The 27,442-nt window shown below is 41.9% G+C and overlaps 1 protein-coding gene across 3 annotated transcripts; it reads right to left on the bottom strand.

Moving 5' to 3' along the window:
• Positions 1 to 1,114: 1,114 nt before the first annotated feature.
• Positions 1,115 to 26,286, bottom strand: MMD (monocyte to macrophage differentiation associated). 3 transcript variants are annotated; one of them, XM_088802173.1, is made up of 8 exons: positions 25,990 to 26,285; positions 19,856 to 19,988; positions 18,913 to 18,994; positions 15,470 to 15,630; positions 12,344 to 12,418; positions 10,642 to 10,743; positions 8,707 to 8,776; positions 1,115 to 3,042 (listed from the first exon to the last, which is right to left on the bottom strand). In XM_088802173.1, coding segments are annotated over exons 2-8 (693 nt in total). In that variant the 5' UTR covers positions 19,858 to 19,988; positions 25,990 to 26,285; the 3' UTR covers positions 1,115 to 2,841. The 3 variants fall into 3 exon arrangements, with proteins under 3 accessions (XP_088658299.1, XP_088658298.1, XP_088658300.1); XM_088802172.1 differs by lacking the exon at positions 19,856 to 19,988 and having other exon boundaries at positions 25,990 to 26,283; XM_088802174.1 differs by lacking the exons at positions 10,642 to 10,743; positions 19,856 to 19,988 and having other exon boundaries at positions 25,990 to 26,286.
• Positions 26,287 to 27,442: the final 1,156 nt, after the last annotated feature.

Here is a 27,442-nt window from a genome sequence, read left to right as displayed (position 1 = left end):
TAACTAGAGCTTTTCCGGGCCTTGCAGGAAGTAGGGGAGGAAACAGATCAGAGTCGTGAATGGGGTGGAGGTGATAGCTCTGGCTGCACGATTGGAATGGGGTGGGGGATGGGGAGTGGTGACAGAAATCAAGGAAGGATGGATGGTAAGGCCATGCCATTAACTAAGATAGGAAACTCCACAGAAATGGGTTTGGTGGGGGAATAGGTGGGGGACTAAGGAAAGATAATGAACTCAGTTTGGGACAAATTTAGTAAAGGGTGCCAGGGGCCTGTAGTTGATTAGATAGGTCCGGCCTTCAGAAAATTGTTTGAGGCTGGAGACATTGATCAGGGAGGTGACAGTACAATGGTGGGCAGATGCTCTAGACAGAGGGGAGGTTACCCTGATGGGGACTGGAGAACAGAATTCTTGGGAATAATCATGCTTCAGGACACTGTCTTCAAAACGAGATTTGATGGCAGGTTGCCTCAGGGTTTACTGAGGCTCTCAACTGCGTGACTAGTGTTTTCTTTTCCACGTAGTGTTTTCTTTTCCACGTGCATGCCTGATGAATTTTCAGATCAAGTTTTTTTATTCATTTGCTTTTGCTGACTCTGAAAATGCAATGGTAGATGGTGAATGTGAGGCTCTGGAACTGGATAGACCTGGGTTCCTGTCCCAACTCCGACTCTCCATTTCCTGCATGGTAGAGGAGAAAGAATGACAGCTAACACTCACAGAGTTGTTAGGTTTGCAATATGACGCATGTCTGGTTGGTCATATAAAAGCATGTGATCTCAGCCCGACAGTTTATTGTACGGGCTAAACTAAAGGCATCTCTTGGTAAAGATACATCATTTATAAAATTTATAATCTTTAGGTGCTGACTAGCATATATTAAACTGAAAAATGTGTGTTGACTAATGTTTGAGCTGGCTCTGGCATTCCAGTGAACTGGAAATTCAAAAGCGGACTGGAAAGTTCTAGATGATAGAGCACACTTGTTTTTCCTCCCATCCTGACTTAAAAAAAAGAAAGGCTAGTATATGAATTACAAATGCTAGATGAGCTCAAGCTCTCAAAAATGCATTATCATTTTCACAGTCATCTAATTTAGAGACAGTGGAACAAATCCAAGTAACAATTTTATTCTAGTCTACAGCACAATTTTTTACATACATTTTAGTGGTTTTGACAGTGTTACTTTTGAGCAGACTTTAAATGAATCCACAAAAGTTAATATATTAAAAGTAAAATGTACACAATAAAACAATAGGCATCCAGATGTTCAGAACCATGCAGGTACGGGTGGTCTGGTTGGTGTTATCGTGAGTACCTTGCCTATTTAAGAAGTCACCGGTGAATGTCAGTTCTTCTGTTCTTCATTCCCATTTAATTCACCAAAATTAGAATACTAAACACGCACACAGACACACACACTAAACCCTCTTTTAAAGCCACATCAGTACAAAATTTCAATGAATAAGTCTAAATGTATCATCAAACCAACAATTCCACTGATCAAACCCATTACTAGAAAACAGTCAATATCAGCACCTGATCTAAAGGCAAGGTTGCCTCATTTATTAAAACACCAACAGGAGATTAATCAATAGTGCAACTAATACGTTAATCTTAATATAAGACACTGAGGGAAAACCAAAAATAATATATTAAATACCATTCCACTGAGCCAGAATATAACCCATGGACTACAGACACATGAGTTTCTGTCACATAATGCTTTAAATATTTTTCTATCTAAAAGAAAAAAAAGTATATTGGGAGATACAGAGGGAAAGCAGAAATGTGAATTTATGCATCTAATTCCACAACTTAAAATGAATGTCACATTGATAATATAGAACTAAGTGACAATGACTTAACCATTGGGCACTGAACAGGCAATACCACTATTCACTGTCATTCATAATGTCTTCAGGAGTTTTCAGAGGGTGGCCAACCCAACAACATGATAATACAGACTGAATACTCATTCACTGTTGAAAGAGACCCTGAAGAAAACATGGCAAAGGCATAGAGAAAAAGTTGAATTTTCTGAAAAAGTTAATGATATCAAAATACTTTTCCATCACTAGGAAACCAAACTAGGTCAAGTATATGGCCCAAAGCAGCATGGAATTCAGAGTCAGAAGTTGGCAGAAAAAGTCTGGAAAACTGCAGTTTTTAAAAATTGGCAATTTGTCCATGCCTAATAAAACTATCAGAAGAGGTATAATGTTTGTTCATTTGTGGAATGTTGACAGCTTGCTGCAAAAATTCACATGAATGAGGAACCGCAGAGATGCGTGTCAATGAAATATTTTTTAAAAATTTACAAAAAACTAAAGTTACTATTTAAAAAAATAACCATGTTATGCCCAGATGAAACATGGTAAAAGTAGTGTAAGTTCTGTCCATGATTCTTTATACAGCTGACGGGAAAGTGATAGAAACAATTTTCTCTTAAAAAGGAAGCTTGTTATTGCACTGACTTTGACAACCTGACTTAGTAATTTAGAAAAATCATGTAGTAAAATCTGTAAAATTAAAATACAAAATTCTGGTTTGTAAACATCAGTTGGCCAAGTCTATCCAAGAGTCCTGCATGAGAGTGGAATGGAATGAATAATTAATTCACTACCTATTTATTTGCTGTGAGGGGGAAAATACCAGAACACAGCGCTAATACTTTCACAGTAATTATATTCAAACTATATAAAGTCAGTGCATTTGTCTTCTTCTTTTTCTTCTTCTTTTTTTTTTTTTTTTTTAACCTCTGTGCAATATTCAGCTCTTACCCCACTCCCAAGTGCCATAAGTGAAATAATACTGGTTTGGAGACCTAGTATAGATTGGTCATAAATGTCGCATAAAGTCTGTAGGACTTCGGTAAAGATATTTCCAAATGGCATAGTAATGCACTGCAGCTGCCGTGGCCACAAACAAGTGCCAGATGGCATGGGCAAATGGAATGATGCCATCGCTCTTGAAGAACACAACTCCTAGGCAATAAATCAAGCCCCCACAGGCAAGCTCGTGAAGTCCATCGGTGTTGTTCTGTCAACAGAAGAAACAAATGAAAAGGTTTAGAGGTTACTCTGATGTGACAAGCTAAAGAGATACCTGCAATCCCCCCTAGGCCTCCTGATGTTCTAGATGAGGAAGTAGCTCTGCATAGACAGAATCCTGATCTGTAAATACGAACTAAAGTTAAAAGGCTCACACCCCTCCACCCTGATTACCCTTTGGGTCGACCATCGTGATGAACTAAGCAGTCAGGGTACAGGTCCCACAGTAAAGAGAAGCACATGCTGCTCACCTACAGCGTGTTTCAGTGGACTGCAATCAATCGCATCCAGATACAGTAGTTCATTTCAGTACAGTACAATCCGTGGCTTTCATCTTCCCCTTTAAAAGCTTTCTTCCCTACTAAGGCTTGCCCACACCACTCCACTTATAATCTACATCTCAGCCTGAGTTTTCACTTCCCCTTTGTCCTCCTCATACACTGTTCTACACTGATTGCTTTCTTGAGACTTCCCCTGTTTGTCTGAGCGCATGACTTCCTTATGGCTTACACAGGAAAGTCATAGCTACAAGTGACCTCAGAGATCATATTGTACAACATACTTTCTAACCTGATAGATGTTGCCAGGCCCTTTTGTCTTTGAGCTTGGGTGTTTCTTAGCTTAGCAGGAAGTTAACAGTCATGTGTGCTGTAGCACAAAAAGGAGAATTTTTAGGCTGCTCATGGTTTTCAAAGACCTAGGTCCATCTTCAATATTGAACTGAGTTGTATAAATGAGACGGGAGAATAGAGGCAAGGCTAGGAAGCTGATGAAACAAGTCAGTCCCCTGGACTCCTGGGTTCTAGGAATAGAAAGGTCTTGGGTTCTGCAGGGTGGGTGCAAAGTGTAGCCAAGGGTGGCAAGGCCTTGAAGGGGGACAAGTGTGTGGATGTCCCATAGTCCTCGGCACTGACAGCCGTGGCCTGTGAGCCTTGGAGCAGGTCCTGTGGCCCATCCAGCAGGGGCATAGGGAAGTTTTAATGCAGCCACCTACTTGAATGGGCCCCATGGGCCCGGGCCAAAGCAATGGAAGCAAATGACAACCATGAGCTAAGAACCAGGTATGAGGATCTAGGACCACGGGCAAGGATCAGTCCTTTCTTCAAAGTTCACATTAAGCCCCCATGGTTTGGGGAGGATCAAAAGATGAAAAGGGAGCCAACCCAAAACGACCGTACCAGATTTCTCATTAACCTTGGTAAGATGGAAACATAGCAATTTTTTTTTTTTTTATTATTACACACACACACACACACACACACACACACACACTTTCCTAAAAGTTATAAAGCAATTAATATCCATTAATTATAGAAAACTCTGTTTGTAGAGTAGGAGCATTTTTCTAGGAGAGGGTTAATAATGCTTTCATTGGATTCTCAGAGGGGGATATGACCCTCAGTGGCTAAGAGTCACTCATGTAACACAACCCCTTATTTTAGAGACGAAAAGAGTATGGCCAGATGAATGAAGTAACCTGAACAAAGTCACATAGCTGGTCACTGACCAAGATATCACCCTTTTTTTCTTTCTCCTAAAACAATAAGCAAGAGACCAAACCAAGTACACAGGTTGGTTCTGACATACATTCTTTTAATAAGTAGTTCCTTAAGATACCACATTTACCTTATCAACTTCCATGGGTCATTTTAAATAAAACGAAATATGTTTTCTTCATTATCGATGTCACTGTGTCCCTGTGTACCAGGCACTGTTTGAAGCACTCCATGTATTTATTCAATTAATCTTCACAACGCTAAATGACATACTATTATTATCCCCATTTACAGATGAGAAAACTGAAACACAGAGAGGATAAATAATTTGCTCAAGGCCACCTTGCTTTTAAGTGTCTGAATCGGGATTTGAATCAAGGTGGTCCAGTTCCTGAACTTACATCCTGTGTTTTTTGGCAGGAGGGGAGAGTTATTTTAAAATTTGATGATTAATTTACAGAATGTAATGCATAGATCTTAAGTAAACAGTATGGATTTGGATAAACATATCTACCTATGTAAGTCATAACCCCTATCAAGAAATTTCTATCCAATCCTAGACACCCCCTTCCACCAACCATTGTTCTTATTGCTATTACCATGGTCTGCCTGCTCTAGAACTGAAGTATAATGGAATTATACTTTATGTACATTTTTATGTCTGGCTTTCTTTTTGCTCAATGTAATATTTTTGAGATTCATGCATGTGCTTATGTATATCAGTCATTCACTCCTTTCTGTTACTTAACATTCCATTTATTTATTTAACAAAGTTTGCTTATCAATTCTTCCCATTTGGGGGCTTATGAATAAAATTAGTACTTATGTTATTTTACAAGTCTTTTTGTAGATACATGTTTTTGTTTCTGTTGGGTAATAACTATTGAGTCATAAGTGTATGTATGTTTAATTTTATAATATACCGCTAAACAATTTTCTGAGATTTCTGGTCAAGATGGCAAAGTGGTTATACCATTTTATAACCCTCCCACCCCCCAAACAATGAATCGGGGTTCCAGTTATTTCACACCTTTGCCAGTATTTGGTGTTGTCAATCTTTTTGATTTTCGTCATGTATAGGCTGTGTAGTAGCACACTGAAGTTTTAATTTTCATTTCCCTGATGACTAATAATATTGAACATTTTTTCAAAAGCTTATTGGATTGGATCTTGTATATCTTTCTGAAGTCTGTTCAAGTGTTTTATAGAAGTAGCTTTTATTACTGATTTGGAGTGTTTTATACATTCAAGACACGTGTCCTTTGTCAGATACATACAGAGAAATCAAATATTTTCTCCAGTCTATAGCTTGTCTGTTCATTTTCAAGTTCATCGATCTTTTCTGCAATATCCAATCTGTTGTTAAACCCCTCCAATAATTTCTTTTCTTAACAAATAGTTTTCAGATCTAGAATTTCCATTTGGTTCCTCTTTTATAGCATGTCTTTTCTGAGATTTCTCTGAGATTATTTATTATGTTTTAAAGTCCTTGTATGCTAATTTCAACATCTGTCATTTTGGCTCTGTTTCTAATGACCTGTTTTCCCTTAGGTATGTGTGTCACATTTTCCTGCTTATCTGGTACTATTTGTTTAGATAAGGGACGCCAAGTTGTTAAAGAGTACAGATTTTGTTATCTTCCTTTAAAGAATGTTGAATTTTGTTCTAGTTTATTTACTAGAGGATCAATTGTATCTTTTCCAGGTTTGTTTGGGGGTTTTGTTAGGGCAGTTTCAGAGCTTTCCTCACTCTAGGGCTAGAAGAGCTCTTCTAAGTACTCAAGAAGCTGAGTACCTGAGCTGTTCAGCACGGTCTGTCTACTCTGGCTGGTTGGAACTCTGATACCTCCCCACACCAGGCACCTTCTGGAATTTCCATTTATCCCACAGCCTTCCAATACCTACTCTAGGACAGGGCACGCCCTGCACCACTTCAGCTTAGTATTCAAGCAAGGGCTCAAGGAAACCCCTCTGTAGGTTTCTGGACTCTCCCCTGGAAGCTCCCTCGGTACCCTGCCCCAAACTACAGCCAGCTACGCAGTTGACAAGCGGCTTCTGTTTCCTTCACCCTGAATGCTGCTCTGGTTCCTTTCTTTTGTCGCAGTTTGGAAAGTAAAACCAGGGAGAAAACTGGGGTGAATTTGAAGCTCATCTTTCGGTTTCTCTTCTCTCAAAGATCACAGGACTTTACTGTGTTCAATACCCCAAACTAGTGGTTCCACATACTCTTTCTAGTTTTGTGGTTCTTTATGGCAGAAGGGTAAGTCTGATACCCACCATTCTGACCAGAACCAAAGCTGGGCGTCTTCACTCATACTGTTTCTTTGTTAGTTCAGATGGCTAGGAGGTTCTTTTTGGTCTGGGCTTGTCCAGCTCTCCAGTTTTATTATAAGGCTTGGGCTACCTTCACAGTTACTCCCCCCCACCCACCCACCCATCTCGCCCCCTATGCACATATGTACTCAAACAAGTGCATGCACACTCATGTTCCAAACAATGAACTATTTTCAATTCTTCAAAGATGCTAGCACGTCACCCCCCCACCCCCACAGGCTGCACTCTTTACTGATACCACTCACATCACTCCTACTAGTAGTATTTCTAGGCTCCTCCTTGTCTTTCTGGACAAGCTCACAGTTCATTTCCTCTGGTACTTCTGTCCTGCACGCCCATCACAGCCTGTGCTTTCCTCAATCAACGAAGTTATAAAACTTTATTATTGCTTCTTGGTGAAAACGAATTGTACTTTCCTGCTTGATTCTAAGTTCTGCCAGGACAAGCGTGGGGATCCTTTTTCATTATCATAAACATGAGTCACCTGCTGTACCACATGTAAAAATGCCAATTAGAGATTGAGACTACTAAAAATACTAGCTAAACCTGCTCTTATGACACCCAGAGGGAATGTACTGGAAGGTCTTTAACGATTAATACTCTGTCTACACAGACCTCGCTTATGCTGCTTTGGGTGTCCTCAATCGTCCTCCAACTATATGGCCTCCAAGGCAGATTTTCTCATTTCATTCATTCACTTCCCTCTCCTCGCCATGCCCTGTTGCCTCTGCTAACTAAATTATATGTAGTTTTGCTGCTGGGTAATTGCTCAAGCCATCACAAACCTCATATCTCAAAGAACATATTTCATCACATTCTCACAAGACAAATTCTCTGAAAAAAACATAAGCAAACTTGTAACACCTAAACCCTCTACAGATATTTTTATGATCACGGCAAGAACTACGTACAGTAAAATTGCATTCTTATAATGTGCCTATGAGCTCAGGAGTGAAATTATAGGTACGATTCTTCTAACCATAGTAGGCTGAGACGAGAATTCAAACTGTGTGACTTCCTTAATTAACATAGTGGCTAGTGCCAAAAAATGTAGAGTATAAGACCCCAGAGTACATAAGCTAAAAGCGTAAGTAACCAGCAGATGGGATCATGAGGTTGCGATATCTTTTTGTTTCAAATTGACAGATGTATATAGATTTCTCAACAGTAATTCAGTTTGAAAGGGAGTTCAAAACATATACATGCAACTTCCTACTACTGGTGATGTTAACTTTTACCCATGAAAGTCCCTAAGTGAAATGATTAGCAAAGTAAAAAAAACAAAAAACAAAAACAAAAAAAAGGCACTTTCCTAAAAAAAGAAATAGTATGACTTAAAAGCAATGAAATGTTGTACTAAACAAACTTTTAAGGACCTTCCAATTTTTAAGATTTAAGAAGTCACTGATTTGTATTTTCTTCATTGTAAAAAAACTCAAAATTTACCCTCCTCCATGGATTTAGGGTTAAGACACTAAATAATTCAAGCAGAAATACCCATTTTCACATAATATAACACCTAAGTGGGGTGAAGAGTGGGGGTGAGGGCGGGGTGAACAGAAAGGTTACCCAAAATAAATACAGGAAGTTACAACAGGGAAATAAATACACTTAAATGTAAAACTTGTCAAACTATAGACAGTAGCTAGTATAAATTGTGGGCACTTTATAACTTATATACTTTTTCTTTTGAGCCTCTAGTTAATGGACCTGTCATAACTTCAGAAAGAAAAACTACATATAGTATCTATAGACATATTAAGAGTCCTGGGGATTTAAAGGGAAATAAGATGAAATAACTGAAATTATGAAGCCATTTCTTACCATTGATGTCACCACCAAGGCTGGAGAAAACCCCATTGTGAGATAGAAAAAGAGCTCAACCACCTTATACCTGCAGGATGGAAATGCAGTTAATGTCAAGTATCTATTCCTACAACACTTAGACCATTTCCATACCAGTTTTTCCTTTTTACTTTTGGGGGTGGGGGGAAGTAAACTCAACTATTCCAATGAAATGCATTTTCCCAGAAGGAGACCATCAGGCCTAACTGAAACTATAGCTGAGTAACAATGAACTAGCATTTCTTTTAGGATTGAAAAGGCATCGGACTCCACACACTACCTGCAAAATGTTTTCTGCCCCAAGTAGTCACTGTGAATCCAATCCATCATGCATTTTCCCTTCTAATCCCAGAGTGTTGGTGTGCATTACCACTCCCATAGACTGCTATAAGGCACTGCCATTATGATGATGGGCTGGCATGCAATTCAGTTGATCAGTGGCAAAGGGAGCAACCCTAAAGAACCAAGGGCAAGCATTTCTGTTTGTCTCTTTATTTTGCACGTGTACAAAAAAACTCCAATTTGTAAGGCTCAAGTGTCTGAAACATTAAGAAACACATTGTACTGAAATTCAACTTACATGTCTGCCTGATGAAACTAGACCCTAAATTCCTCAAAGGCAGGAGCCAAATTTTATTTATGTTTGGATCTGTCGAGCCTAGAACAGTACCTGGCACCATTCAGGTACTCCTTAGTATCTGCCAAACCCAACAGCCAAGGCGGACCCTCATCTCATTCTTAGTGTTTCACACTCAATGTCCACCAGGAAGTAATCCTATCAGGGAACTGGGGGAGAATGGCTTGCAGGTCTGGTTTACATTAGAAGACCTGGAAGAGGGGAAAAGACAGTTGTCTTACTTTACTTCCTATTTTATCCAAGGATATAAATTAGGGGTTTGAGTCCAAGAAGCAAACGTTTTCCTTGCAGTATACAAGTATATGCTGCATAATGCCAAACAGAATTGCTAATTACGGTGAAAAATACATTTAAGTGAATTTCAAAGTCGGAGACGAGTTAGCAAGTTAACTACCGCTTTCTTCTGAAAAGGGAAAACAATGTAATGCTTTGTGGTAAACAGGAATTATGTTCAACTCTGTGAGCCATTGTGCCAACCACAATAGATAAAGAATTTAATAAGCTGCATCCAATGACAATGACTTCATGGTTGTGAGTTTCTCACACTCAGCCATGTGGAATAATGAAGAGAGCCATGGGACAGCAACTGGGACACTTCGCTCCTAATTCCAGAGCAGTCACAAATTTGATGCATGTCCTCCTTTTTTAAGCATGAAGCTGGAATAGATGACTTTGAAAGCTCCTCCAGAGCTACGATGCTAAATTGCAGTCAGCTTTCCTTTTTATAATTGAATATAACACTGTGAGCTGTGGATAATGGGTTCAAAAATTGTGCCCCATGGTTGGGATACAAAGAGTTGAGATACCTTCCAAACATCATCGCCTTTTTCTCAGGGAATCCTGGTTTGGAATATCATCGAGGCTCCTATCTAGGCAAGTGTTGTGCCAGGCACTTAGTATCTATCATCTTCAATCTTCATAGGATTCTTGAAAAGCAGTTACTTTTCTCACATGGTAACTATAAATCGCAGAGGATGAGGCTAGTTTCTAAGGCCAGCCTGCCTGAGGATGGGAATGAGGTGCAACTAACTCTAAAATGACAGTCCACCTTGTCCCTCAAGGACATTATACCACAAGTGCCATTCATTTTTCCCCCACGGCACCCTGCCCGCCAATAATGAACACCAAATGGTTCTGAAGGTTTGTCTAAAACGATACATATTCTATTTATGTATTTCTACTATTTTGAAGTGCAAATAAATTGAAGTAAATTGTGATGCAGATAAAATTTAGGCAGTTAATTTTAAAACTATCAAACGTAAATTATTTTCTCTTACTTTTCATGGTAGAGAAATACATAAATGGTTCCTCCAGCTGCCATGAGCCAGATAAACCAACGCATATGAGATGCCAGGGGTCCAAGTTCACGGAGATTTAACCTAAAAATGTAAACATGACAACAAAAAACAGACGTGATAAATGAAGAGCATTCACAGAGCCTGTGTTTTCTTCTCATTTTGAAAACCCAGGAGAGCAAAGACTAGGACAAGACCAGGAAGAAAAGGCATTCAACACACCATAAAGGTATTTAGGCAATTTGGGTGATATTAATAACTCAGAGATAAAATTGTCAGTCGACCTTTAAGACTTAAGACTTAGTCCCAACGTGGTTTAAAAACAGAACCAGCTAAAAGGAGGTATGTAGAAGTGAGTCCCAGCACACCATAATGCCCGACTTTCCTTATTAGGCAGACGCTGGGAAGGCTGCTTGCCTTCTTATTTCTGACAATGTATTTGGGAGCAGATTACTTACAAAGCTTAAAGGAGACCCTGAACAAAATCCTGAAATGGGATCACATAACCACAGCAGAAATCTAATACACAGATCAAGTGTTTCCATTATCAATCTCTCTGCCAAGAGAGAACATGAGAAGAATTAGCCCAACATATATTATAGATAGAAGACATTTTGTTAGAATTTAACCATGGACTCTTGTGAGGCCTACAGTTTAAAATGCTGCCAATACATTTGTACGAATTTCATATTAAGCATGAGGGAAAAAAACCCAATGTTCTGATTGGCTATTACTATAAAAGTCGTATTTCTGACTGGAAAAAGTTCCACCTGCATATCAAAGATAACACTTGAACACATTGTTTACTGTAAATATGATTCCTCAGCTTACATTTAAAATTTTTACTGACTAATTTTAAATTGAGGTATACTTCACAAAAGCTTTTAAGTATCCTCCCTCTAAAATGATGTGACCTATAATTTAGTAACAGGTGCTGGAGAGACAAAGCACTTCCTTTTTATTCCAATAGATAACTAGGCTTCTTCTGCGTGTTGCATGCGGCATTAGTCAGAATACAGAGGCCTGCTGTTTTTCGTGACCATAGCAGTTGTTTAACACCGGACTACATCTTAATAGGAAAAACTAATGTTTCTTTAATTACAACTTTCGAAGCAGTGAAAGATTCTATCTGATCGGTACCAAAAGGCCAAAAAGATCAAGGAAATTGAGCGGAATACTAGATATTTTAAACAGCTAACGGATTTGGCTCGTTCTCTTATATGGCTAAAAAAATGAGAAACGCACTTCACATATAGTAGCTACTGTGCCATGATCTAAAGACAAACAGTATAAATTTCAAACGTGAGCTTGTTTTCCTCATACATATTTATAGCCTTTCCACTTAACCTATTAGATGACCAAGTATTCTGAACAGCAGCAGATGTATATAGAAAGAATACGGAAGGCACGTGTAATGTATTTCAGAAGGAGCATGCTTCTTACACACAAGCTCAGAACACTTCTCTTAAACAGTCCAATGCCAGATATACATATTCTTAACAGCAGCAATCTGATCCAAGTAAATCAAAATGGAAAAAAAAGAAAGCGTGCATGTATGTGTGCTGGGGAGAAAGGGGTTGGTTATGTGCATCGGGGCTGAGGACAGACGGGAAGAAGGGCAGAAAGGAGTGAGGAATTCTGTCATAAAAACACAATCTTCAACAATAGAAAGACTATAGCTTACCACGGAGCGTAAGAAGCAGCAATGAAGAAATAGATAACCATTCTGTCACACATGTGGAAACAATGCTCCACTGTCCTAATGGGGGAAAAAGCCAAGTTAAACAAAGTTTACAGAAAATACAACCATGAGTAGAAGCTTTGTATTATTTTTAAGATTGCACATACAATAGATTCTCACCATAGGAGACACAGGGAAAGAACCCCACAATAACCAGGAGCTCTGATGTGGTTAAAATAAATAAACACACAAAATCTGTCTTTTCTGGTGTTTTCCATTTATTTTAAATCCTATCTAACAGAAAAATGGAATTATTTGAGGGCAGATCAGCCCTTCACCCCTACCATAGTGTAGTGATGCTCGGTAAACACTCCCTAAAGTCACAGTTTTCACATCTTTTTAGAATGTCTCTAGAGAAGCTTTTACTTCAAGTCTCTTAGTGCAGACAATAAGTTGTAATAAAGGAAATTCAGAAACTAATTTAGAAACAGCAATAACAAAAACAAAATAGGTAAATAAAAAGGTGCATTTGCTACAAGAGGGCAGCCACCTGGATTTCTAAGCAAGTTCCCCCTTCCAAAACTGGAAAGTCAGCAAGTGTAGAAAGATCTGGCCCACTGGGGTGTATTCACACAATGGATGAGACAGAATCCACCCTTTACTGAGGTAAACTGAAAAGCAGGAATGCATTGCATTGTCTTGAATCCATTTTCAGGAGCTATGATTTGGTGCAGCAGTAGTATTTTGCCTCACCCCACACACGATGTTCAACAGAAGCAAGCTTAGGACATCTTAGTCACGTTAGCGTTAGGCACAAGTTGGTGAAGAAATGAACATAACTTAGGTCACAGGTCTAAAACAGTAAACACTAGATTAATGCTTCTCAAACTTGACTGCATATCAGAATCACTTAAGGGAGCTAATAAAATGTAGTCATGGACTCAGTCTAGAAGATTCTAATTTAAAAGGGCTAGAAGATGGGGTGGAGGAGAGTTTGTTTTTGTTTGTTCTTTTTTTTTAAACTCCTTGGATGACGATTCCCAGCCAGGTTTGGGCCTTTGTATTCTGCTTTCAAAATTGGTACGCACTATTACAGCAGGTAAGGTCAGACCTGCAATTTTACTCAAGACCTGCCACACACGTCTCTGACCCTCACTTTCCTCCAGGTAAAATAGAAATTATAACATCTCTATCAGAGTATGTGTGAGCATTAAATGAGATACTGTAGCTATGTGTTTAGCACAGCACCCAGCACACATAGTAGGTACTCAATCCATGCTAATCCCCTTCCCCCATCCCTTTCCTTCTTTTATCTAAATTAAGGCTATACTTGGATATTTAAAATAAATTAAGGCAGAGCAAAAATCCACACTCGGCTTATGAGTCTAGCAGTGCTATTTCAAGGTTCAAGAGTCTGGTTTCTGTTACACCTACTTCCCCAGCCCCTGGCAGGGAGGCCTTGGATACTGAAGGAGGCACCTACAACTCTATTGATTCAGAAATCTGGGCATCAAAGCCAAGTCAGCTGAGGCGACCACAGTGTTGGATTGTGCCCAGAAGATAATGAAGTGCGCTGGCCTCTGGCTCTGTGACGATATGTCCAGAGGAATTAGGACAGGTGCTCTGAGGCTCTCTGCTGAGTGTGTCTCAGAGCTCCCATGTGAGTCAGTGCTGTGGTTTTATTTTAAGCCCAGGGAATTGTCACCTTATAGGCAAAGGTAGCAAACTGCATACCACAAGCAATACTGTGAAGGGTGGGGTGAAGAAGCCTCAGGACGAGGAGTCAGTCATCCTGGGATGATCAGATCCTGCGGGGACCACCAACTCAGGCAAGTCAGGCCCCTGCTCTGAGCCTGTTTCCTCAGGTGAAAATTAAGAGGTTTGGAGTAGAGGATCCCTACGGATCCATCCAGCTCTAAAACTCTCTGATTCCACATATGAGGAAACCGGTATCTCTTGAACCCCAAATCCTGCTCTCAAATAAAGCATGTCTTTCTAATATTAGATGGTTTGAATAGTTTGAGATGTTGGTTTGGACATTCTGTAAAACCAAAAGGTATATTCTAGTATTATTTTAAGTCACTCTACGTCTGCTCGGAATCTTCCTTTTTTGATAAGAAATTTTGCCCTTTGGGTTGTGCAAAACCTTCATAAGCAACTAAGTGGTGTGCTGCTCTCCCTGTATCCCCCCAAATTAATCCTTGCCTCAGAGAAGGAATGCTTTTATGTTCTTCTCATTGGGAGGCTAGGGGCCATAGTATTGTTTGGAAAGTGCCTGACAGCTCAGCATAGCAAAATATGAGAATTTTGTTGGAATAGAGACACAGGACCTAATTAATTCTGAAAGCTGAATGTTGCAAGACGGTAAACCCAAGCTATAGTATATACCTCCTTACATCTCACAGTCCTAGTCTTTTGGAAAGTGAAATTTCCAAATCACTTTCACATGTATTATCTCATTCACCTATCACAATAACCCTGTGAGTCAGGCAGTATTACCCTCATTTCAGTGATGAGGAAACTGGGACTCCATGAGGTGACTTATGCAAGGCTGAAGTGGTAGGGCCGGGACTCGAAGCCAAGTGCTGCCTCCGAGTTCAGAGTACTCTGTCACTACCCCACAGCGGCCACACGCTTACAGTATGGCTTGATGACACTGGCAAACAGGTCTCAGGATTTTAAGTTGGAAGTCCTGGGGAAGCAGTGTGGGTTCGTTTGTGGTTCCTGAGCAAAGGCCGGCTCTCTTTTGGGACAGATGGAGTAAAATGTGCCAGGGGCCTGTGAGAAGTAGATTAGACAGATCCGGCCTTTAGAAAATAGTTTTAGGCTAGAGGTATCGATCAGGAAGATGACAGCACAATACAGGGCAGATACTCTAGACAGAGGGGTGGTTACCCTGATGGACTGGAGAACAGAATTCTTGGGGATAACCATGCTTCAGGACAATCGTCATAGGGTTCTCAAACTCTTTCTGTCCACTCCACAGAAAGTTTCCTAAATAATGGATAGCATGATACAAGGCAGGAAAATGTCTACTTTCTTGCTTCATTTGAGCAAAACATGCCAGTATGGGACGCTAACCTGAGTCAACTACTGTGATCTGTTGAAATAGCGTGCAATGCACCGTACCTCAAGTGGCTCTTTTTCCATGATACGATGTGAAATACTGTGGAAACGATGAAGAGGGCACAGAGGCCCATTCCATAAATCCATGCTGTTATCTTTTCCCAGCAGTCATCAGACAGCCGGTGGAGGAGGGCACTGCCCACGATGGCTGGGACAATGAGGAACTGAGGGAAAGGGAAAGAAAAGTAAATATCCTGGCTTTTACTGAATTGAGGCCTCTGTTAAAAATACATAGGTTTACCAAGGACAACTTTAGAAAGATCACTTTGAAACAAACATTTGCCTTTCCTGAATAATCGTAGTAACAGCCAGGGGAATTTGTCAGTTGTACTGGGAACAGGTACTGCTGTTCAGGCCCCAGGAATTGTGCTCACCGATAGGTACACACAGTAAAGGAGGCCACTGATGTTCTTTATCCTAATTTCATTAAACAAGAACACATTTCATCCTATTTTCTAATGTGATTTAGAGTAGGTACTTAACATCAAATACCAAACATATACCCAGATTTTCAAATCTCCTTTCCTGTTTCTCCCGTGAGCTACTGAAATTCCAATATTTCAGCAAAGGATAATGCATGAATCAAGTCAATTAAGTATTATAATGTACACAGCGCACACACAAAAAATCAGTTGTCCAAGTCATATGTCCTGATTTTTAGTCCAGATGTGTACATTATATCAATCTGGGAGCTAGTGCAGAGTGAAGGGGTTTTTGGGTTGTTTCATTTTTTTAATAGCACCTTTCACGTAAGCAAGGGTAATCCATTCCCACCTATTCAATAATTTGAGAGACTGGAATCTTAGAATTTTGCTTTCTGCACCATATTTTACTTCATATGGACACAAATTGCAATGTCTGTCATATGAGTATGACTATGACTAATAAACATTTTTTAAAGTGTTTATTTTTTGGAAAAGTTTTAGGTTCACAGTAAAATTCAGGGGCAGTAAATATTTTATAATAACAGACATCCTAAAGAGAAATAAACTACTTCGTTAGACATTAGAACAAGCATACACGGCAAAGAACACAAACTTTAGCAATCTTAGCTTTTTCTCCCCCAACGCCTACTTTTGCCCTCTTGCAACAGAATATTAAGTCCCCTAGATAAAACGAGCATTGCATTTTCAAATGCCTAAGTTTTCATTGACCTGGACAAAAGGAGAAAATTAAGGACAATAAAGTAAGTTTTTCATAAAACAGAATTTAATTAATTTATTTTGAGATTATGTCCTTTCTACCTTTTTCATGGTAAAATATCCTCTTTAATGAGATGATCAAGATGGAATTTTTTGTTTTGTCTGTGTTAGTAATTGTACTGCTCTCTGACATTCAAAAATCAGGAATACAGTTTAATAAGATGATATTTTCTTTTCTAAAAAATTAACATGGAGGTTTTGACAGTTTTTCCTTAACGCTGTTTGATACAAGTATTCCTTAATTTGTGAAATATCCAGAAGAGATAAAATAAGGAATTAAGGGATTATTCAGGTCCATCTCCAGTAAATAATATTCCTAAAGCTTGCATGTCAATAGTTCAATATTTTGCTAAGTAACAAACACCTCATTGATTGCTTTTATTGGAAACTAACGAGGTGCTCTATCTGTAACTTTCATCAGTGTTTTGCAGTTGGTAAATGGAGAAAACAATGGATGTATATTGGAGCATTGAGTGAAGGAGCAGGCCATATAAACTGTTCCTCAAACTTTTATATTCCTTATGTTCTAATCCTGCCTTAGACTTACACACACACACACACACACACACACACACACACACACACACACACACTTTTCTTACAGGTCTGTGGACAATTAGCTTCAGAAGTAATTTTACTTTTAGATCTGTGAAATTCATCTAACATTTAGTCAAGAATAAAAGATGGATACCCTGGCAGGTATAGGAGACAATCAAATTAGGCCACGCATCCTTTAAAACCAAATTTGGACTCTACACTTTTACCCACTAGTGCTGCGAAGCTCATTTCATATAAGCTTGTCATTAAGACAAAGATAGGGGTCAGCTCAAGTCTAGAGAATTCCACTAAATCCTTCCTATCCCCAGAATCGAAGCCATAGGTCCAGGGAGGCTGCCCACTGGAGATGCTACTGTAAATTGCATTATTGAAGCCCTTTTATGGAATCCAGGACAGGCATGTCAGGTACTAATTTTTTTCTAAAGAAAAAGTATTTACCAAGAGTCTAGCATATTACTTCTTTAAATAAAAACCTTTTTAGCATCTAAGGAAAAAGGACATTCAGTGATAAATTAGGTTAATGTTTCAGTATTACCAAGTGATATCTGGATCCCACTATTACAATACCTAAAACAGATGCTTTATAAAGTTTGATTTATGCTACTCAAAATGACCAAATGGCATTGTTCTATTAGATTATACAGGAATCAACTGAAAAGTGGGTTATTTGGAAACATGTTTCCTTTACAAAAAACACTGTGACTGTTCTTTGCGGGAAGGGTTTAAAGAAATGAAAATGCACAACTTGAATTCAAGCAAACTTTTATTCTAATGACGTATGTATGTAGCCCGCATATTGTATTAACACTGTCTACAATAATTAAATTAGCCTGTTCTAAATACTCTTCACTAAAGGAGTAAATTGGTCTCCTTTTCTATTATTTTCACACTATACACCAGCCACCATTTTTCCATCAAAAGTCAACCTAAATACAACTTTGAAAGAGAATAATGAAATCACAGAAAAAGGGAAATTTATAAAGACACAAGAAAATGTCCATTATATGACATTAATAGTAAAACTACGAAAATACATACATATTTACAAACACCACACACAAAATGAAGAAATGCACCGAAGTGTTAATTTGTTTCTAGGTAGCTTTGTTTTTCTTATACATTTTTCAGTATTTTCTAAGTTTCGTACAACGAGCATGTTTTGTTTTGATAAAAAAAGAAAGATAAACTAAGAATCTAAAGATGAAATCAGCTTTTCCTTTAACAATATGGAATAACATCTGCTCGGAGAGGCAGTGGTCATTGTGGGGGTGGGGAGAAGTGACTACCTAGCACAGATCACTTAGTAATAAAAAGCACCTTTCCCAACAAATTGTGAACCCTCCTTGCCAAATGAACACAGCTATTCACGTCATTGCAGGGGTGACTGTCTTCATAAATAGTTATCTTTGGTTTTCCTATCACTAGGCTGGTTACTCTTATTATCCTTTTGAAGAAGGTGTTGTCAGAGAAAGCAAGTCCAGGATGGACAGAGTGGACTACAGGTCAGAGCGCTCAGTGGGGGCCACACTCACACAGGTTCTGGTGACATGACCCAGCTCTGATACCCTGCTAGGTAAGGTCATAGAGATAGCTAAATCCAACTCACGGAGGGTCCTAGAGATAACTGCCCCTTTTCCCAGCAAAGCCTTTTGGGAAGGACGGAAGAGGCAGGAAGTGCATACTCACTGCGTGTGTGTAACAGTTAGCAGCATGTTCATAGCAAGTTGGTTTGTAGCGGCCATTGGCTGGGGCCCGGTGGTTCATGAACCTTTAGAAACAAACAGACATCACGTGAGAACAGCTCAGAGCGTGTGAAGAACAGTGGGGAAAGCTGCCACTGGTTGTTTGGTCTATTCCAAATGGAGAGGCAACCGCTGGAAACACCTAGTTATGGGAACAGAACCAAAGCCACTAAGCAGGTGTAAACTGAGACAACAGCAGTGAGACGAAAGCAAATGCCCTCGTTTATTGGATTCAGTATTCATTCAGTTTATTCAAAAGAAAAACCTATCAACACAAAGCAAACAGAAACCAAATCTACCCCCTTCAACTGGTACCCCCCACACACACACTGAAATAAAAATAAAAGGCACAACCAAATCTTAGCTCTTAACAGAAAACAAATCAAGGGAATTTTTCTAAACTTTACACATTCCAGTAACTGCCATTAAATGAAAGGGGATACAATGCGTTTGAAAGGTTTTCATTTTCTCTCTCAAAATGTATAAAGCTTTGTATGTGTAGCTCTTTAAACCCTGCATCCCATGATTAGTCGGCCTGTCCGACCAGTCTTCCCTATATTGCATTGTCTGCTCTAGCACCAGACAGCTTAAATAAATGACACCTGGCTACCTCTAGGCCACCTCTATCAGAGGTACATTTTCACATGCCTCCTTCGTGAATGAAGAGTTGGCTTCAAAATCCAAATATATGACAAGTGCCTAATACTTTGGCTATAAAATTCATAGATACAGACAAATGCGTGTATGTAGCTAAATATCACAATCTGTGACACACATAGACACATGCCCACATTCCATACTTCTCTTCGGGCTAACTCTGTGACAAGCAGCAACACAGTGAGAAGCACAAACACCAGGGGACCCGGAGAGACGAACAGCATTCTTACATTTCAGTGTGTAGGTGCGAATCCCTCAAACCCCACCCATACTTGTGCCACGTGTCAGGAGGGATTCTGGTTTAGTCTGTCTGTCCTTTGGAAAAGAGGTGATGCAAACTCAGGGATTTAAAAAAGCAGATGCCTGAAAGAAAAAGATGCAGAGAAGCAAATGGAGGTAAAAGGGCCCCAGTAGTATTCAGGTGTCAGAGGCCCCACTGCATTCCTGTGCTTGGAGCCTGCAAGATGTCAACAGGTTTTGCACAATAAATTGTCCTCTAGCTTGAGCTAGTTTGGGAGGGTGGGGGGGATTTGGTTATCTGCCACTGAGGAGTCCTGACTACTCACACCTTATTAACACAGTGAAAAATGGTACCAGGTTGAACCAAATGGCAAAGCCAGGTGGCTGAGAAATGGCTAAAGCACACGGTCAAGCCATTCTACACAGTGCCCAGTGTATGAACAAAAGAACAGCACTTTCTCCCTGAAACAAGAAGGAGCCCGGAATCCTTAGATCAAATAAAAATAAAATGGCAGTCCTATTCACTCAATGTAGAGTGCAAGTGGAAAATCTACTGGAGAAGGAATTTAGGACCGTCAAGTTATTTCACTTGGACCACCAAAGGGTTTAGCTTTAACTAATGTGTAAATATATGCTGATTGAACGGAATTCACCAGATACTAGCTTGAAACTGCTTCGAGGAATGTGCAGTTAACAGCTTCAGAATTTACCTAAGCTATTCTCACACATAGATGAATCTTTTCTCCCCTAATAATCCTTTAAATAATTTTACTAATTTCCTGAGGGACAAGAGTATTGCTATACAGCTCTTATTAGTAAAAAGGAAAATAATTAACACTCTTGGGAAGAATGCTTTAAAAGTGTCCCAAACATTCAAGGACCTACCACATCACTGCTCAGAGACAGAACAACAGTGCTATAAGTAGGGTACCCTATTAGGAATTCTAAAGGGTAAAGAGCGAGGCTACAAGATGGTAGAGGGCAGATTAAAATTGAGAGTGCTTTGTAGGGTGCATTAGATAGGGTTGTCTACCCACCACCCAGCTGCAGACTAAAATAGCAATTTATATCTCTGGCAGCCCAATCTAAAAATAGTTAGACCATTACACAGCAACAGGGATAGACTTTCACATTTTCTCCTAAAAGCAAAGAAGGGTGTTTGTCACCCTGCCCACCTGGAATCACTCAGGTTAAAAATAAACTCAGAAGTGGTAGAGAAAAACATCCCATCTGTGTGACTTAGGGTAGTCTGTGCTAAGGACAGAGCCAAAAGGGGGCGATAAGGACAGGGAAGAGCAACCGTGCGAGGAGCAGATCCCTGCCTGGAGCTCACGGGGACAGACAGCATAACTGTTCCGCCAGGAAATGGACAATGCAATCTTTCCATTTCTCCCTGATCTGTGATGAAGCCTGCCACAGCCACTCCTGAAGAAATCACTCCTAAAACCTAAATGGAAAAGGAGGTATAAAATGCAAATCAACTCCCACACAGGAGACTATTCTCTTGCCCCAGGAAAGAATGAGGAAGGTTCTCAAGTGTTACATAAAACAGCACCCATTTATGGAACGCACTTCTGTTTAAGGCGGAGTAACTCTAGTGGTTATTACCACTAGAAAAGGTGATTTAGCCCTGGGTGTAAGAACCACACTTCACAAAGCCATTATGTAGGCAGGGTTTGTTTACTCACTGCCTCACTCTCAACACTCTCTCTTGCTTCCCCGTTGCCCAGTGTCCCTATGCCCACCCTGCCCCCTGGACCACCCCCCCATGACAGAATTTCAAAACTATGGACAGAGCAGATAGGGACCCAGCAACACCCCTTAGCACACTTTAAATTTAGCCCAAAGCACTGTGCCCTGAAAGTAGATCTGCACCCCACCAGCAGATAGATCTCAGAGGACTGAGATCAAATCCCAATTGTCCTCGATTCCTACGTGCTCCTTATTTATTCTCCAAGTGCAAGAGTTGCCAACATTACCTTCAAAATATATTCCATGTCAATCTACCTCTCCACGGTTCCACAGGTCCTCCCTTCAATCAAGACATGGACACCCCTGGTCTATAAAAATACCAATTCTCTTACCTGGTCTCCCTGCTTATCCCCACACAGACTCTTTATCCAGCAGCTGCAATGGTCTGTTCAAACCAGATCGCATCGTCACACACCCCCAACTCCAATTCAAAGCCTGCCTTGGGCTTCTCAAAGGGGCCCAGCAGCCCTAAGTGGTCTGGCCCTCACTACTTCTCCAGCATCAGACTCCTGCCTTCCTCCCTTTCCATCTTCCAGCTACACCACTTCCTTTCTGCCCCTCAAATCATGGCGCTCTTGTCTGCTTCGGTACATTTGCATTTGCTGTTTATTTCCTCCTGGAACATTCTTCTCCAGAATGCTCAGCTCTCCTCACCCATCCAGCTCAGCTCAAAGGTCACTCCCTCAGGTGTTCCTCACCATCCTACCTGGAATTCCACGTCAGCCCTCTCCCCCCACCGCAGCCTCTCACAATGAGCAAGAATCTAATTTTTTACGTGTTGCATTCCCCCCACCCCACTGTAATGTGAATTCCATGAAGGCCATCTTGTCTACCATTTCCTTTCCAATCGCAAACACAATGCTCAGCTTCCTGCGGGAGCTTAGCAAGTAGGTGCTGAATGAGTGAACAGACAGACGGACACGTGCCTGCCGCTGGACTACTTTCTCTTAACAGAGATATCCCACCACTAATTGGTTTTACTGGGGACTCAGTGGGTTCCGTATGTAACAAAGAGCAACGGATGGTCTTAGAGCCAAAACAACTCTGCATTTCGTGAAAAGAAAATTCTTAACAGGCCCAGGCCATGGACATTCCAATGGCTTCTTCAACATCACTTGATGGGACAACACACACCGACCCCTGTGCTCAGTAAATTAGTTCTCCTTTATGAATGATCATGATGTATCCCCATTGCCAGAGGTGGTGACAGGGGTGGGGGACATGTAATTATCCAAGAAGGGAGACAACCCCATGCCTGATTCAGTACTCTGAGCACATGTTAAGAATCAGACAGAAGGCAGCCCTGGAAGGCTTCCTAAGGCTTTAGAAGAAGATGCGTTACCTCATCTTCAATTCGAAGCTAACCAGTGGTTATGAGGCTGGGGCTGAGGCAAAAAGCATCCTTTCCCTGGGCTTTTCAGTTGCAAGGCTGGAGAAATGTGTATGCACCAACAGTATATAGTAGAAGCCCTGTGGGTCCGAGGCCTCTATGCTGGACACACAGATGTTGCAGTGTGGGCCTGGAGACAGAGTGAGGTGAACTGGCAGCATGCGTGATGAAAGGGACAAGGAACCGAACCCTTGGATCGGCTCTTTCCTAGTGATTATGGCAAGTTCGCTTTTATCCTCAAACCCTATTTGTTCTTCTGGTAAATAGGCATAAAATTTGTCTTCCAGGGGTATAGCTGAGGATGTGATGAGTAATATACAAATACCCGCCATTGCCTGGCACAGGTTGGCAGTCCATGAATGTTAGCAGTGATACTATTCAGTCAGAGAGGGTGTGAAAGAAAGAGAATGACTGGGGGTGGGGGGCTCATATGTGGAAGGGACAAAGCGAAAATGCTAAAATATGCTCTTTGTCCCAGTGGAATTTCTCAGAGCCTAAGCTTTCTGAGAAGCCATGCATGCATAAAGCACCCACTTAGGACAGCAGCCTGAGTTTCCTTACAGCTTTCCTCCACCGAAGTGGCAGAACTCTGGAAGTTGATCCGAAGCCACAGCGACCGCCAAGTTTCCATTATGAAAAAACCAGTTCAGGTTTTCTTGTAATTTAGGCAGAGCCACAAACTATGGCCTAATGAAATGTTTTCACTGCAATCAAATGCTCTTCAACTGCTAAATCTACCAGAAAGAACTCATGCGTTCAAAGACAGTGTGTTCCTCCCTTCAGATTCTCTGTAATTTACCTACCTGTAACTAGCATGAAGGCTCAAAAGATATGTAATGAACACACCTTTACGAGGTGCAGCACAGTGCTCTCAAAATTCTAATGTGTGGACCACAAAAACCAGGACATTTTTTGCTATGTTATTTTTTGTTGTCAAGCTTTGTTTCCAAGCTCAAAATGACCCTTAGAAATCTCTTTCCAATCTAGCCTATGATACAAAAACAATAAACTATGGGATCATTCAGTCTTCAGGGTAGGTCTAGATGTCATCCAGAAACTAATTGGTAAATGGCCATTGGTATTGTGCACCCACTGAGGAAATTAAAAAGTCTATGCCACACCAAAAGAAAATGCCTTTATTTTTTGTTTTTAAACAAATGAAGTGGAGCACAAAATGACATTACAACTGTGATTGATAAGGGTCCAGCAAAAACAAGATAGTTCAATTAGCTGAGATTGTAGGATCCTAAATGAAGTGGGGGTTGTTTTGTTTGTTTTTTCCATTTCTCTTAACACTGTTTTAATGTTTGTGCAACCAACGGTAAAATGGGGTGGTTTTTTTTTCCTTTCTAGAGAAGAATTCAAAGTCTAGGAAAGAAATACAGACTCTTAATCAAATAAGGAAGGGTAATTTCACAGAATATTGCCACTGTTCTCTGAAAACAGGAAGAGCACAAAGGTGCAGAAGTAAAACCAAATCATAAAAGCCACATGCACAGGGCTTTGCCAGTCGTGCCTGAATGCATGTTACATTCTCCCTTAAAGCCCCCCAGTCTTCATTCCTGACTTCTAAAGCATCATGGTTTCTTTTTGTCTTTAGAAGCACTGATATGATGTTCCCACTGGCGAACAGTGCCAGTCATTCAACACCTCGAGTGATGAGCAATATTCAGATGTTAATTCAAGTCTTAAAACTGATCGCCCTTCTGATGGCACAGACCACAACTCTTCCTATGCATTTTTGGCTCCTTTCGCCTTTGGGACTGGGGCAGGAATGAAATAAGCATAATAGGTGAGTGGGCATGGAGGGATTAAGGAATTGGAAAGAAAAAAAAAATGCACTTCTAAGTTTCTGAAACAAAAGACAGTGCCTAAGAACTCAACAATAACCTCCTTGGAAGACTTCATGCATCCCTTTTCTTCTTTCACGTTCCCTGTCCCGGCACACTAAGCTAGCCTTCTGGTGAATGAAAGTCTGGGAACCGGGAGGGCTGCCTGATTCAGACAAAGGGATGGAGAGTTACCACAAACAGGAGAGGTGAACTTTCACCCACTTAGACGAATAAGAATTAGAAAAAAAGCTTGGAGCTTCCTCTCGGCACCAAGGGCCAGCCTCCATCCATTGCTAGATGGCAGAGACCCAAGAGTCGGGATTAAAGCCACCGTGCCTCCCAAGGCTGGCGTTCTCACCAGCTCTCCAGTCAATGAGCAGCAGCCTGCCAGCCTTCCGGTGTCGCCTCCTCTGTCCCTCCTCCTCGTTTCCTAACACAGGCGCCCCAAAAGCAGATCTTACCACTTGAATGCTAACTTGCCCCTTCGCAATGCCCAAAATAGCACAGCCGTGCGACGCTAAGCCTGAGAACCGGCAAGGCCTGGGCGTGGCCAACTGAGCTAAACCAGCGGAGCGTGCCTCAGTTTCCCTGCAGCTAGGGTCGTTAACAGACAAAGCACCTAAAACGCCCAGCACCCCAACTTAACGACAAATCTCGCTGCTGGGCGCAGCAGCTACCTGGCCCGCCTTCCGCGCGCCCCTGGAGCCCTCCCATCCCCCACGCCCCCCCACGGTGTGGGTAAGGGGTGGAGGCCAAAGCTAGGGTCTGAGCACCCGGGGTTGGCGTCTGCGGCTGGGGTTCGAGGCCTCAGAGCAAGTAAGAGCCCCGCCTGAATGGGGATCGGGAGGGTGAAGCCAGGTGAGCAATGGGACTCCCCTGGGAGGAGGGAAAGCTGGGGGTCCAGGATCTGAAAATTCGAGGTCTGCAGTATGCGGGGGAGGGGGGGGCGGGTTAGGCACGAGATCCTGGTCCTCGGAGGGAGAGGATCGCCCAGGGACAGCAGGGCGGGGAATCCCGTAGGTGCTGGTCCCCGGCCAAGGCGCGGGATCGGGGGGTGGGGGGAATGGATCCAGGTGAGGAGCCGGGAGAAGGTGGAATCTGGGACCGGCTCCCGGCACGGGCGGCGGCGCGGGGGCTCCATCCCTCTCACCGCTGGAATCGATTCTTGAACCGCATTGATCCTCCGCTCCTTCTCGCGGGCCGGGAGCTCCGTCTCGTCAGCGCAGGCGGCCGGGCGCACGGCCCTCATGGGCTTAGGCTGCTCTGGAGGCCGCCCGGGTGCCCGGCGGACCGCTCGGCAGGGCAGGGCGGGAGTGAGCCAGACCGGGGGTCGGGACAGGGCCAGGGCAAGGAGCGGGCGGCTGGGGGCGGGAGGGAGGCCACTTAAACGGCCCCGGCGCCTCCCGCCTCCCGGCTTCTCCGCCCCCGGGTACCCGTGCCCCGCCCCGAGGCCCGGCTCCGCCCCCCGCCTGCTCCGCCCATCTGCGTGCTCCCGCGGCCGCCTGCGCGTCACCGCGCCGGGCGGCCAATCTGCACTCACAGCGGCGCGGCGGCAACGCTGCCATTCATTCCGGCAAAACCCGGGCGGAGGGGCGGGGCCTCGAGTCGGGGGCGGGGCGGGGGAGGAGACAAAAGCTGGAGGGGCGGCGCACTTCTATAAAAGGTGTTGGAGCGTGTAAACGTAAAAGACAGGTGGGGGGGGAAGAGAAATTGTAAAGGAGGAGGTGAGCCAAGAATTTTAAAAGCAACTGTGAAGAAAATAGCAACAAGAATCCCTATGTACGTTCTAGTCTTGGCTCTGTGTCATTCATTCATTCTTCATCATTCACTTTCCATCCCTCCATTCATTTATTCCTTCCATCATTTTGAGGGCCAGCTCACCCTAGGCGATTGTGGGAGGCTCCAGGGAAGATTTTAAAATCTTTCCTTGTCTGTCATGTAACGAGATTGAAATCACTAAAGCATGGTCTTACTCTCAGATTCAAAGAGAACCGCAAACGGGGGTATCCTGTAGGGGGGGATCCTTTTATGTTGTCCTCCAATTTATTTTATTTTATGTTTATCTGAGCCGTTTCCAAATAAACCAAAAAGTGGACTTGAATCAGGATCCAGTCGCCGACCCTAAACTCAGAGGGCTTGCTGGATGAGAGGTTCAAAGGAAAGTGAATGATGGGTGACTTCTTGGTCCTTTCCCTTACCTGGAATTTAGGTGTGCTCCCCTTCAGGTAGCCTGCCCACGCCCCATACTGGAGACTCTCTGGGGGACATAAGGCCAGCCTGTTAGGAGTGTTTACTGTGCGTGCAATAGAACATTGCAAAACTGGGAATTCTTTCACCCATAATTCCAGTGTCCTTTAACACCTTCCAAGTGGCACAATCTAGAAAGGTGCTTTCCATGGTTATTTCATTCATTTCCCCCAAGAACTGCAGGAGGTAGGCATTATCTTACTCATGTCACAGATAAGGAGGCTGAGAGGTTTAGAAACTTGCCAAAGGGAAAACTAGGTTTGTACCCAGCTTTGTCAAACATTAAAGCCTTTCAGCACACCAGATTGCCTCTCCCTAGGTTTTAAAGTAGTATGTCTCTTAAAAAAAAAAAAAAA

This window comes from Rhinolophus sinicus, chromosome 12, assembly GCF_057876585.1.
Source record: "Rhinolophus sinicus isolate RSI-liver-muscle chromosome 12, RSI-T2T, whole genome shotgun sequence".
NCBI lineage: Eukaryota > Metazoa > Chordata > Mammalia > Chiroptera > Rhinolophidae > Rhinolophus > Rhinolophus sinicus.
This window is presented reverse-complemented; position numbering and strand designations above follow the sequence as displayed.